Source organism: Aquarana catesbeiana, linkage group LG02 (genome assembly GCF_042186555.1).
Source record: "Aquarana catesbeiana isolate 2022-GZ linkage group LG02, ASM4218655v1, whole genome shotgun sequence".
Taxonomy (NCBI): domain Eukaryota; kingdom Metazoa; phylum Chordata; class Amphibia; order Anura; family Ranidae; genus Aquarana; species Aquarana catesbeiana.
Genome location: NC_133325.1, coordinates 361,812,004 through 361,825,076, shown reverse-complemented (window position 1 = coordinate 361,825,076; position 13,073 = coordinate 361,812,004). Strand labels below are relative to the sequence as shown.

At 40.0% G+C, this 13,073-nt stretch overlaps 1 protein-coding gene across 2 annotated transcripts in view; it reads right to left on the bottom strand.

The window, feature by feature from the left end:
* P2RX1 (purinergic receptor P2X 1) overlaps positions 1–13,073 on the bottom strand; it is a 160,891-nt gene that overhangs the window by 13,803 nt on the left and 134,015 nt on the right. For both annotated transcript variants that reach the window (XM_073615053.1, XM_073615052.1), the window contains 3 exons: positions 5,606–5,671; positions 3,250–3,345; positions 2,100–2,228 (listed from right to left, as the gene is read on the bottom strand). In XM_073615053.1, coding sequence (XP_073471154.1) covers positions 2,127–2,228; positions 3,250–3,345; positions 5,606–5,671 — 264 coding nt within the window. In that variant the 3' untranslated portion in view covers positions 2,100–2,126. The remainder of the gene's footprint in view (positions 1–2,099; positions 2,229–3,249; positions 3,346–5,605; positions 5,672–13,073) is intronic.

Genomic DNA, 13,073 nt, shown 5'->3' with positions numbered 1-13,073 from the left:
TGACAGAGCTTGAGCTATTTTCCAAAAAAGAATGGCCAAAAATGTCACTCTCTAGATGTGCAAAGCTGGTAGAGACATCCCCAAAAAGACTTGCAGCTGTAATTGCAGCGAAAGGTGGTTCTACAAAGTACTGAATGCAAATGCACGCCACACTTTTCACATTTATTTGTAAAATGTTTGGAAAACCATGTATCATTTTCCTTTCACTTCACAATTATGTGTCACTTTGTGTTGGTCTATTACATAAAATCCCAATAAATTACATTTACGTTTTTGGTTGTAAAATGAAAAAATATGGAAAATGTCAAGGTGTATGAATACTTTTTCAAGGCACTGTATGTCTGTCAAGATAGTAGATGAAGGGAAATCTCAGTGAGAAACAGACAGCAAAAAAAAAAATAAATAAATAAAAACAACAACAAAAAAGACAGACATTTTAACCATACATTACTCCAGCCCTCAAAAATTCCACTTGTCTGCTTGCATTTTGCGAGTGGATTTTGAGGGCTGGCGAGCTATTGCCTGCCTGGGAGCAGGGGGCGAGCACCGTCGGCAGCCTGGGTTGAACGGGAGTCCTTCCTCCCATTCAACCCATTCCTTGAATGGGAGTCCAGCGATCACGGAGGGGAAGAGAAAGGAGAGCCACCCGGATGATCAGAGAGCAGGGAACACAGCGATAACAGCTTTCATTTCCCATTGCCGTGTTCCCCGACACTCACTGTCACATACAGCCCCTCCTCCTGGTCCCGGGACTTTGATAGACAGACCCCCGTCCAATCCTGGGATGGGCAATCTGTCAATCAAAGTTCCCTGGCCAGGGGGCTGGGCTATATGTGACGTTGAGCGGCGGGAACATAGCAATTGAAATGAAAGCTGTTATCGCTGTGTTCCATCATCCGTGTGGCTCTCCTGTTCCTCTCCTCCCCTGCACAGGAAGGATGCATGGTGGGCACAGGCTGCATGAGGCTGTATGGTGGGCACAGGCTGCATGAGGCTGCATGGTGGACACAGGCTGCATGAGGCTGAATGGTGGGCACATACTGCATGAGGCTGCATGGTGGGCACAGGCTGCATGAGGCTGCATGGTGGGCACAGGCTGCATGGTGGGCACAGGCTGCATGGTGGACACAGGCTGCATGGTGGACACAGGCTGCATGGTGGGCACAGGCTGCATGAGGCTGCATGGTGGGCACAGGCGGCATGAGGCTGCATGGTGGGCACAGGCGGCAGGAGGATGCATGGTGGACACAGGCTGTATGAGGCTGCATGGTGGACACAGGCTTCATGGTGGGCACAGGCTGCATGAGGCTACATGCTGGACACAGGCTGCATGAGGCTGCATGGGCACAGGCTGCATGAGGCTGCATGGGCACAGGCTGCATGAGGCTGCATGGTGGGCACAGGCTGCATGAGGCTGCATGGTGGGCAGAGGTTGCATGGTGGGCAGAGGTTGCATTGGTGGACAGAGACTGCATTGGTGGACAGAGGCTGCATTGGTGGACAGAGGCTGCATTGGTGGACAGAGGCTGCATAGTGGACACAGGCTGCATTGGTGAACACAGGCTGCATTGGTAGACACATGCTGCATTGGTGGAGACAGGCTGCATTGGTGGAGACAGGCTGCAATGGTGGGCACAGGCTGCATTGGTGAGCACTGATAAAGTTGTTGTTAATGTTTCTTTTTATAACCAAATTCTGCATAAAACATTTAAGTGTCATTTTATGAGGGTGTGTTTAGGGGCTGAATTAGTGACGGGGCGGGACAGGGCAGCGTCGTGGTTGTGTGGGGCAACTGGTGGCGAGTAACCCTTGATGCTTGGCTAGTAGCTCAGGACTTGAAATTTTGAGCATTACATTATGTAAACAAAACTATAAAACAAAAGTTTTCCTCTAGAATAGATATACTTTAAGAGCTCTAGTTAACAATGTTTTCACACAGGATTCACACATTTTTCACATAAGATTCAAATAGAAATATGTGTGAATCATGGGTAAAATTCTTGGGTGAACACATTAACAAATAGACACCTAAGTATTTCAAATATTACTTGGTAGCATTTTCATTATGCTTTGATCCATCTTTAGAGATATTTACTTACCTTGTGTTGTTGAAGGTTGGTTAGATGTTAACTGGCTACAGTTTCTACAGGAATCCCAGAGGTTTGGGAGTTGTCTTGTTGACTGTTATTTGAATAGCCCACCCCCTCTTCTTCTTTTTTTAAAGTGTTCTGATTTAGAGAGAAGAAGTGCAGAAGGTGAATATAAATAAGTGTATATGAAACCAACAATCTATTAAATAAGCCTTTAAAATTCTATATCATAGAAATCCTTCTTTCCTTTCATGCTTTCTTCGTTCCTTTATTCATTTTATTGCTTCGCAGTCACCAACCCAGATTAAGCCAGCAGAAAAGATTTGTGACTTCACTTTACTGATTTGTAAGCTTGTTCCAGACTAGTGACTCTGGGACTCTGGTAGTAATGAAGCCAGAGACTGACATTTTTTTTTTTTTACAAGAGATAAGAGACTGACATTTTTAATAGAAAACAAACCATTTGCATGCCACTCCCAAGCTATGTGTGCTTCCTTGGCTGTTGAATGCCAAAGCTGGACAGTGCTGCATCTATGCCCCAAACACTGTTTATTAATTAAGAAAACTATCAGAACACACTCAATTCCTTGTTAGGTAGAACTTTATTGTTCCAGACAACAAAAAATCTTGCCTGGGACCCCCTCCTTGGACTTGTTTTAGCCAAAACTGGGCATGGTGATCTCAGCATTCAAGCCAAATTTTTGTTGAAACCTGTCAGAGAAAGAGATTCCAGGTAGGCTTTTTGATGTTGTACTGATCAATAAAGTTTTACCTGCAAGTGATTCTACACTGTTTGTCCTGAACAATAAAGTTTTACCTACCTGGGTATTTTTTCTTGGATTCTCAAATTAAGTTCAGCAATGACAGTCTTAAGTTAGCTCTTGGTATAGGGTCCCTGTTGCAGAACAAATATGTACACTGCTATTGCTGACCTAGAACAATTATGTAGGAAGGGAAGTCAGAACTCCCAATTTTCATACTTGTTTAACATCATTTAGATCAGCAGGACAGCCAGGCAACTAGCTTATTTCACAAGGAGAAATCAGCAATGGCAGACCACATATTTTTCTTAGCAAGTATTTACTGTGAATGTACTCATTTAAGGCACATTTAATGTAAAAAAATACCAATTCATTAGCCATTTCATGTAGTTAGTTACCTTTTCTTCATTTTTTGCATGCTTAAATTTTTTCGCCTTGTAGTAGTTACGTTTGGGAAGGATGTGCAATAACATTAGGTCACATACAACGGTTGCCTGAAGACATAAGACATATCAAGTTACTCAGATTAAACACAAAATTAAAAGCTTCATAAAATATACTGCACTGTTTCCGTTTGACATTTCTCCTTTCTCATGTTTGAACTTTCTCCTGCAGAATATGTCTTCATTTAGGTTATATGATGTCTTTTTAAACAGCCTATCAAGAAATTGTACAAGACGAAAGCATTGCTGAGGAGCATTAAAGTTGCACACCAACACTGAGGGGAGTTTTTATTAAAAAAAAAAAAAAAAAAAATGCAAAGCAATTAGCCCAGTGAAAGTGCATATACATTTGTTCTATGTAAATGGGGCAAAAATCAAATGTTATTAGGCAATTTCCCATTGTGGATGATTGTTTTTCATTGATTTTAAACAGAAAATATTGCATTTGGCCACTAGATGCTACTAAGTACCATACCAGTACCATTTTCCGATGATACTTAGCGCCATCTAGTACCCAAATGCGGTATTTTCTTTTTTAAATCAATGAAAAACATTCATCTGGCACAGGAAATAGCATAATATTATTTGTTTTTTCCCCTATTTTCATGGGAACAAATGTATATGCACTTTAAATGGGCAAACTGCTATGCAAATGTTTTTTTCCATAAATACAAGCCTTAATTACAATACATTTATTTCCTAGGACATTTCTGTCTTTAAGGTTTTTTACCCTGAATATGTCTAACTTTTCACATGATTTGTGGTTGTTAATCATATCATATCACTTTGGATTTTAAAGTAACATTTTTGAAAGAGCAAAACAATATAAAACACTTGCAAATTTTGCAATGCCCTGAAAAATGCTTAGAATATTTGGGAGTACATAGTATGATCAGGGTTTCCTCCCCTATCAAAGCCCCTTCTCTACTTAATTAGGTTATTCATTTTGCTTATTTTTTGTTTACATTTTTACTATTCATATGTAAACTTTTTTTTGGTTGTTTTTGGAACTTTTTGCTTGCTTTTTTCTTTTTTTAGCAAATGTTTAGCAATTTTAAAGTACACTTCTACTTAATTTGTAAATAACTTCCCTATGCTTTGTACCAGCAGCACATATTTATAGTGGCCTATGTATAAAAAAAATCACATATTTGCACAAGCTCCACAAATCTTCACCATAATATTCCTAATATTTTTATTTCCTACGATCATAGATGCTATATAGTGGCAGTAATGCAGTGTTTTTTTTCTGAAATACAACAATCTGGATATACTCTGCATTATTGCCACTAAAAAGCACTGACAATCGAGCAAAGGAAATCAATGTATTAGGAAAATTATGAATGGTTGAAATATTTGAAGAGCAATTTTTCTTTTTTTTATAAACAGACCCAGTGTCATTTGAAATGAAACAAATCACAGAATACAATTTGCACTTTAGATTGGTAGTGTTACTAGCAGTTTAAAAGTTAACACTAGTTGAACTAGATTTGTTTTAGTTTTTGAATTATTTTTTTTAGTTAAATTGCAAAGAAGATTAAATACATTAAGTTTTCCTAAACAAGTGTTGCTTCTTCCAGAAAATGTTATATGTATTACTCAATAATGTACAGTAAGTAATGACAAATTTATTTCCAATTAAATAGCCCAATAGCTGAAATGTAATTACTGCATAAAGGGTATAAAGGTACAGTGATTGAAGTGATTAATGTGCCGCAGTTCAGCTGTATGGTGTCCCTTGGAACAGTTTTTAATAGTGACTAATATGCCACTGCATTCTTTTTTTTATTTTTTGACTGATCCTCTAAATCCAGACAGTGTCCGTGTCATAGCTGAATGGTCAACTGCTTCTTCAGCCTTCCCCATGAGTATACAATGCTTTGACACTATAAGACAAGAAAGCAGCAAAAATGATCACTGCCACAGGAGCAGTCAGCCTGCTACTGTCATGATAGGGCCACTCAGATGTAAATCTTTCAATATGTGTTACAGGTAGAAATGGATCTGTTTCTATTTGAATTCTGTATATTAGCTTCATTTTGGTATATTACTGAGCAGGAAGAGTCTGCATTTGGTTTACTATTAATTTGCAATACTACTTTGTACCACACGAGGTCACTGTGAATTACAGCAGTAAAATGCAGAATGCAGAATATCAAGAAAACTAAAGGTAGTTAGGCAAGGCCCAAAGATATAACCAAGGTAAAAAGAGAACTTTGCAATGCTGTTTATTTTGTATTATACAATGTCTAAAAGAATTGCATGAAAATAAATAAGCGTCACTAATTACAATATACATATTTTAACTTACCACTCCAAAAATACCAATTCCTGAACCTATTGTTGTCATTGTTGGGATTATATTAAATTTTCCTCCCTGAAATAAATATAAAGCTGTTTTGATTTTGGCTCAAAATTGCTAGACATTTGAGCTATGGAAAATGATAGAAACATGTATGTGACTCAATACCACTAAGATAATTACATTTTTCATACAGTGAATTTGATGGAAAATGTGTTTGCAAGAAAGTAGTACTATGACTGTTACTACTAAACATTATTTACATGGCTTCTTTCAAAACAAAATAGCTTTACAGAAATAAATAAGATGTAAAATACAGATAATTGACATCTCCAATATGTATTTAAAACAAATCAGTTAGCCACGATAGTCAATAGATACGTTTTTTTTAGAATTCTTTTTAAAATTATAAAGCTGAAACCTTGCATTACAATTAGATGTGATGCAATCCAGCTACAGTATATGTACATGAAATAACGGAGGATCCAAGAATGACCCCTAAGAACCTTAACAAGACCTTGATGTAGCACAGTCACAACTTGTATAGCTAACCTAGCCTAAAGCCTCGTACACGATTGGATTGTTGGCCAAAAAAATTTTTGCAATTTTGTCCGAACAAATACGAACGTAGTGACGTACTACGTTGTTTTTCAGCTATTTAGCACCACCCTTTGGGCTCCTTCTGTTAATTTCTTGTTAGTAGAAGTTTGGTGAGTGTTGATTCACGCTTTTCATTTCGCACTTTTCATTTCGCACTTTTCAGTTAGTTTCTGAACGGCCGTTCATCAACCAGCCATGTTGTGGAATCGGAGGCGATAACATGTTATTTATTATTGGCCTTGGGGTTATTGCTTTGACATTATTTTTTTGGTTGAATAATGATTTGATTTGGTATATTTTCTATATTTATGGATGCATAGAATGCACTGTTTGGTTAAGTTCTATTGGCAGATAGCATGTCTAATTTTATTTGTTTTCTTCTTTTAATGCACAATAAACAAATTGTGGAGAATAATACTTGGCTATGTGTTTTACTTCAAATGACAGTTTGGGAGTAGGCAGTTACATTAAAAAAAAAAAAATACAATGTAAAATTAACAAGGGATACCAACATAGTTGTATCATTGATCTTAAAAACTACGGGATAATGGTGTTGTAGTAACTTTCCCAAATTAAAAAAAAAGCAAAATAATATTATTTTTGATATCACTAGAAAAAAAAAAGCCTTTAAAAATTTGTTTGCAATAACTCCATCAGTATCACCAGCAAAACAGCTTCATTATTATCCAATTAAAGAAGAAGAGAATGTGCGCTGCATTTCGAGATTTCATAATTTGCCACGTCACGAATGTTAATTCTCCATTACGAACCCTAGTTTACAAGACCAACCACTTCTGGCTCATCCTTGCTTCCGAGCATGCGTGTTTGTACTTTGGACTTTTGTCCGACAGACTTGTGTACACACTCTCGGAAAATCTGACAACACACATTTGTTCGCAGAAAATTTAAAAACCTTCTAGCCGACATTTGTGCACGGAAAATTCCGACAACAATTGTCCGATGGAGCATACACACGGTCTGATTTTCCGCCAACAGCCTTTCAACATTTCCCGTCGGAAAGTCCGATGGTGTGTATGAGGCTTAACACTAGACTACAAAGAACTACAACTTTTGCAATCCATAATATTAATTAATGATCAAATGTATCAAAAGCTAATGTGAGATCTGGATAGATAAACAGCTTAGACAGAAAAACATTACTGGAATCATTCCTCAATACTATTACAATGATTCACTACAATATTCACTAAATAAACACTACCTGAACAAAAAACTGAGAAGACAAGTTTGTCACTAGTACACTCAGATAACAGTGATTGCTTAGCTCGTATAATGTTTTTACATGGGGTAGTGTCTGTAGACACAAGGCCTACCAACTGGCTATTTAAAAAGGTGGGTAGGCATGGGATTAGTATCCACGACAGCACAGTAGAAGGCCGTCAGAAGTCATGGAGTACTGAAAATAATGCAACCTTTTTAGTGTGAACTAAAAAAACTTTGCAAATATCCACACTTTGAGGCATATTTATAAAGCAGTAACTTTGATGTTAACCAAATATTCACTTCAGGTGAATCTTCTTGGTACACGTTAAATTGCATTGACTGATTCACCTACAGAAAATGTTTCATGAATGTCACATTCACTGTTTTATATATAGGCCCCTAAGTGAACTAGCAAGAACCAGTTTGAATCCTGTTTCCTGCAAAATTGTTTAATTGGCTTTAAAAGCACATTTTTTAAAGTGTAAGACTTTAAAAACAAAATATGTTTGGATGCACGATAATAACTTGTGACAATGTGGTTTATTTACTAAAGGCAAATCCACTTTGCACTACAAGTGCACTTGGAAGTGCAGTCACTGTAGATCTGAGGGGGACATGCAAGGAAAATAAAAAACAGCATTTTTGCTTGTACATGATTGGATGATAAAATCAGCAGAGCTTCCCCTCATTTCAGATCTTCCCATCAGATCTACAGCGACTGTACTTCCAAGTGGATTTGCCTTTAGTAAATCAACCCCAATGCCATCTAAAGCGTGGGTAAAAATTTCACATACAATATATCCTTAAGCAATGACAATTTAGGAGTGCATGAGTATTTGTGTACTGAGGACATTCTCACATTTTGCATTTGAGCCCTAAGGGATTTACATACACCACCTAAATATTCTGTTGAAGTATATGCATATTGTGACTCACGTCATGGAAAGTTGAAATCTACAAAATGTTAATGTTTTAAGGGATGATTTCTGTGTTTTATCTCTCAGCTGTCTCGACCAGGGTTTCTCAACTCCAGTCCTCAAGGCACCCCAACAGGTCATGTTTTCAGGCTCACCGTTAATTTGCACAGGTGATTTGATCAGTTTCACTGCCTTAGTAATTACCACAGCCATTTCATCTGAGGGAAATCCTGAAAGCATGACCTGTTGGGGCGCCTTGAGTACTGGAGTTGAGAAACCCTGATCTAGACAACTGTCTAAGCATATAGACGTTTAGACATTTAAAACAAGTAATATTTGCACTCCATATTGACCATCAGTTTTGTTCCTATCCACCAAATGTGCCGATATCATAATATTTTATAAGTTAAAAGTTACGGACATTGTTGAATTGATAAACAAAGCAACTGCAGCATTACTTGTACTGTGTAACTCAGGGGTAGGCAACCTTGTAAGCACAGTGTGCCATAAACTGTAAACTACTTGAGTAGTAGTGAGAAAATAACATCCTGCACTCTCACGCCTCAGATCAGCCCCAATCCCTGCACCTTCACACTTCAGATCGCTGTCCTGCCTGCTCATCTGCCCAACCACTGTAACCCCCTGCACATCTGTCCCACCACTGTACTACCCTGAACATCTGTCCCACCTCTGTACCCCCATGCTCATCTGCCCCACCAATGTTCCCCCTTTCTCATCTGCTCCACCACCGTACCCCCATGCTCTTCTGTCTCACCACTAAACCATCTTCTCATCTGTCCTAACACTAATCTTATCTGCTCATCTGCCCCACCACTGTACCTCCTGCAAATCTGTCCCAACTCTGTTCCCCCTGCTCATCTGTTCCACCAATGTACCTCCTTTCTCCTGTGCCCCGCCACTGTACCCCCCGTACATCTGCCCCACCTCTGTACCCCCTTCTCTTCTGCCCAACCACTGTAACCCCCTGCTCATCTGTTTCACCAATGCACCTCCTTTCACATCTGCCCCATCTCTGTACCCCCCCTGCTCTTCTGTCCCACCGCTGAACCCCCTTCTCATCTGCCCCAACACTGAACCCTCCCTGCTCATCTTTCCCACCACTGTAACCCCCTTCTCACCTGGCCCAACACTGAACCCCCCCTCTCATCTGTCCCACCTCAGAAACCCCTTTTCATCTGCCCCAACACTGAACCCCCCCCCCCGCTCATCTTTTCTACCACTGTAACCCCCTGCTCATCTGCCTCATCACTGTACCCACCTGCTTTTCTGTCCCACTACTGAACCCTCTTCTCATCCCTCCCACTACTGTACCTCCTGCACATCTGCTCCACCACTGTACCCCCTTATTCTTCTGTCCCACCACTGTAACCCCGCTGCTGATCTGCCCCATCAATATACCTCCCTGCACATCTGCTCCACTGACGCATTCCCATGCTCTTCTGTCTCACTACCGAATCACCTTCTCATCTGTCCTAACACTGAACCCATCTGCTCATCTGCCCCACAACTGTAACTTGCTTTATCATATGCCCCACCAATGTACCTCCTGCACATCTGTCTCACCTTTGTACCCCCTGCTCTTCTGCCCAATCTCTGTGCCCCCTGCTCATCTGTCCCACCAATACACCTCCTATCACATCTGCCCCACTGCTCTACCCCCCTGCTTTTCTTTCCCACCACTGAATGCCCTTCTCATCTGCCCAAACACTGAACCCCCCTCCTACAGTGCTGCAGTCCCAAAACTGTAACTCCCGTCTCATCTGTTCCACCACTGAACCCTCCCTGCTCATCTACCCCATGACTGTACCCCCCTGCTCTTCTGTCCCCCGCAGTTTGGCCCCCGCAGCTGAGAAAAAGTGCAGAGCTCTGCGCCGCAGCAAAAGTTGGGTGTGATTTTAATTGCGCTGAATACTGGCTGTGGCTTAAAGGGACACAGAGTGCAGGGGTTCAGTAGTAAGTGACACAAAGGTTCAGGAATAATTTCAACAAAGTTCCCAAAAGCTCAACAGTAATTCCACAAACTGTCACCTGATTGTGGTTTTCTCAATCACAGTGAAATCCATTCTTTCTGAAATTGGTAGTGGCAACCAAGTGAGTCATCTTCCTCCAGATGGTGGAGGGGGCTAGCAGGACTGTGATTGACTTTAGCAGTGGCCAATAGCAGTCCTCCTCCGCCTACAAACAGGGAGTGCCCAACCAGCAGAACTGCACCCAATCTCTTCCCCATCACAAAAGCTGACAATCGCAACTACAGCAAAGTTACAGAACCAAACAATGTTTCCCATCTTTTAAAATGTGTGGGGGCGCAGTACCTCCCCCTCAGTGCAGGCGCGGCATGGGGAATTCTGAAATTGGAATGCATTAGCGTCTCACTGACACTTCCCTGCGCTGCTCTGCTGTTGAGGAGGGAGTCGAGTGCCGGCAAAGGAGGCTTCAAGTGCCGCTTGCGGGACCAGTGCCGGGGGTTGCCTACCCCTGGTGTAACTGATTCAAAGTCATCTCTGTAAACTTTAAATAAAATAAAATGACAAAATATTTATCAAAATGATATTGCATTAATAGTAACATTTAGTTGAAAACTTATTTTGATTAGTAAAATTGAATCTACTAAAATGTATTAAATATTTCTGCTTTGACAATTTTTGCACATCCCAAAACGAACTCTTTCTGGTAAAATACAGTAATAATTAATGAACCTTAATACAAAAGGCAAATAAACGCGATTGAAAGTAAACACCAAAATGATAGTGTAGCATAACACAAAAATTACCCCAGAAGGAGCTGCTAATAATTTTCTTCGGGCTTACCGTTACCATCTTCACAGTGTTCGTCATAGGGGTACTTATCAGTTGCTCAATTGAAACACTGGCTCCAACACTTAGTCCTTTTTCCAAGTTTTATTGAAAAAACAAAATAATGCAATAGCAGGATAAAGGGATGAACGGGATTCAGGTTGTTGCAAAATGTTGCAGTTTAAAGGTATTTCTTATATCCAGCGAGCAGCAGCTCCACAGCTGGCTTTAGCAATAATCGGATAGATTTCTCTCACCAATCTAGCAGCCGATGCGATGCTCGGATACGGTTTCTGCCACAGACCTGACAATCTTGAATACATTACTTGCTGTACTTGACACGGTCTCTGCCACAGACCTGACAATCTTGAATAAATTGCTTACTGTACTTGATCTCAGATGCGTCTCCGACTGAGTTTCCAGGCTCTTCTCAAGATACCAGCCTTATGCTCGGTCCTCTCCCGAAGAGTCCTCCCCTAGTTGCTACAGTCCCTTGCTTCTTCCCGTAGGCCAGACAGCAAAGAGACCATCCTATGGACCAACAGGCCACTAAGTGGTGCTAACTAACCCTGAATAAACTGAACAAATAAAAAATCCAGTGCAATAATGATTAACATGCGATCCATAAATTCTAGAGTACAATAAAATAAATAAAAAACAATCATAAAGTGCAATCGAGTGCAATGATGATAGATATACAATCCATAAATTCTAGAGCACAATATAAGACAATAAAAACAATTGAAAAGTGCAAATGAAGAATAAATATAAAGTGCAGTGAGGAATAGCTCATTCAGGATAAGTTCAAATAGAATAGGAATAATGAAATAGCAATATGCAAAAAAGAAATCGTGACACACTGTTGTGTGTGTAAATGTCCCAAACACACTAACAAGTGACCAAAAAAAGTGACAAGTGCAGTCCAGTAAATAGTGTAGTGTAACTCCCAATAGCAGCAGGATCCGATCTTCTGATAATAATAATACAGGAAAGTGGAAGAGCAAGAAACAGTCGCTGTGATGGAAAGTGTCTCAAATACACTACAATCATAATCCGGAGTGCGGCATCTATTTCCCCCACCCTCTCACCTGTAGCAGCGGCCCCAAATGGGACGAATCGAGCATGAACCAACAGGTGATACAGTACTCCACAGGGAATCCAGTTGTAGTCACGGCACCCGGGGACACTCGATATCCGGTTCACAGTTGCACTCTCCCACACTCAATGAGTGCCATCGGATGAATGGTGAAAGAAAAAAGATAGCTCCATAGTGTAGTATTTAAAATGTATTGCGGCAAAAAAATCTGTAACTTACATTAAAATTCGGTACTAGCAGCAGTGGAAATTAATGCTTCCGGGTTCGGCCGTACCTGGAAACAGCGGCACCTGGCTCCTCTCTGACGCGTTGTGTCACTACACACGTGACTTTCTCAAAGGGTCCAAAAGACAGTGTGTCACGATTTCTTTTTGCACATTGCTATTTCATTATTCCTCTATTTGCACTTATCCTGAATGAGCTATTCCTCACTGCACTTTATATTTATTCTTCAATTGTACTTTTTTTTTTTTTTTAACAAAGTTTTTTATTTTATTGTGAAACAGTTTGCATACATGTTATGTTATTTGCACATACTTATACAAGTATACATTACAAGGTAATTGTACGTAAAATAAAGATGGTTACATACATGAATGGTTTGTTGTACGTTTCTACTGACGTTCTCTATTAATATTATCATTTAAAGTAGAATATGATTATTATACTTTCATTGAGGAGAGATTTTTCAGGTGTAAAAGCAATTTATAATGATCATGAACAAGTTTCCGAGTCCTGTATCCATCGATCCCATATTTTATAGTATTTGTCTGGGCACCCTCTATTTATGTATATCACTCGTTTGTACGGGAGTGTCCCGTTTACTT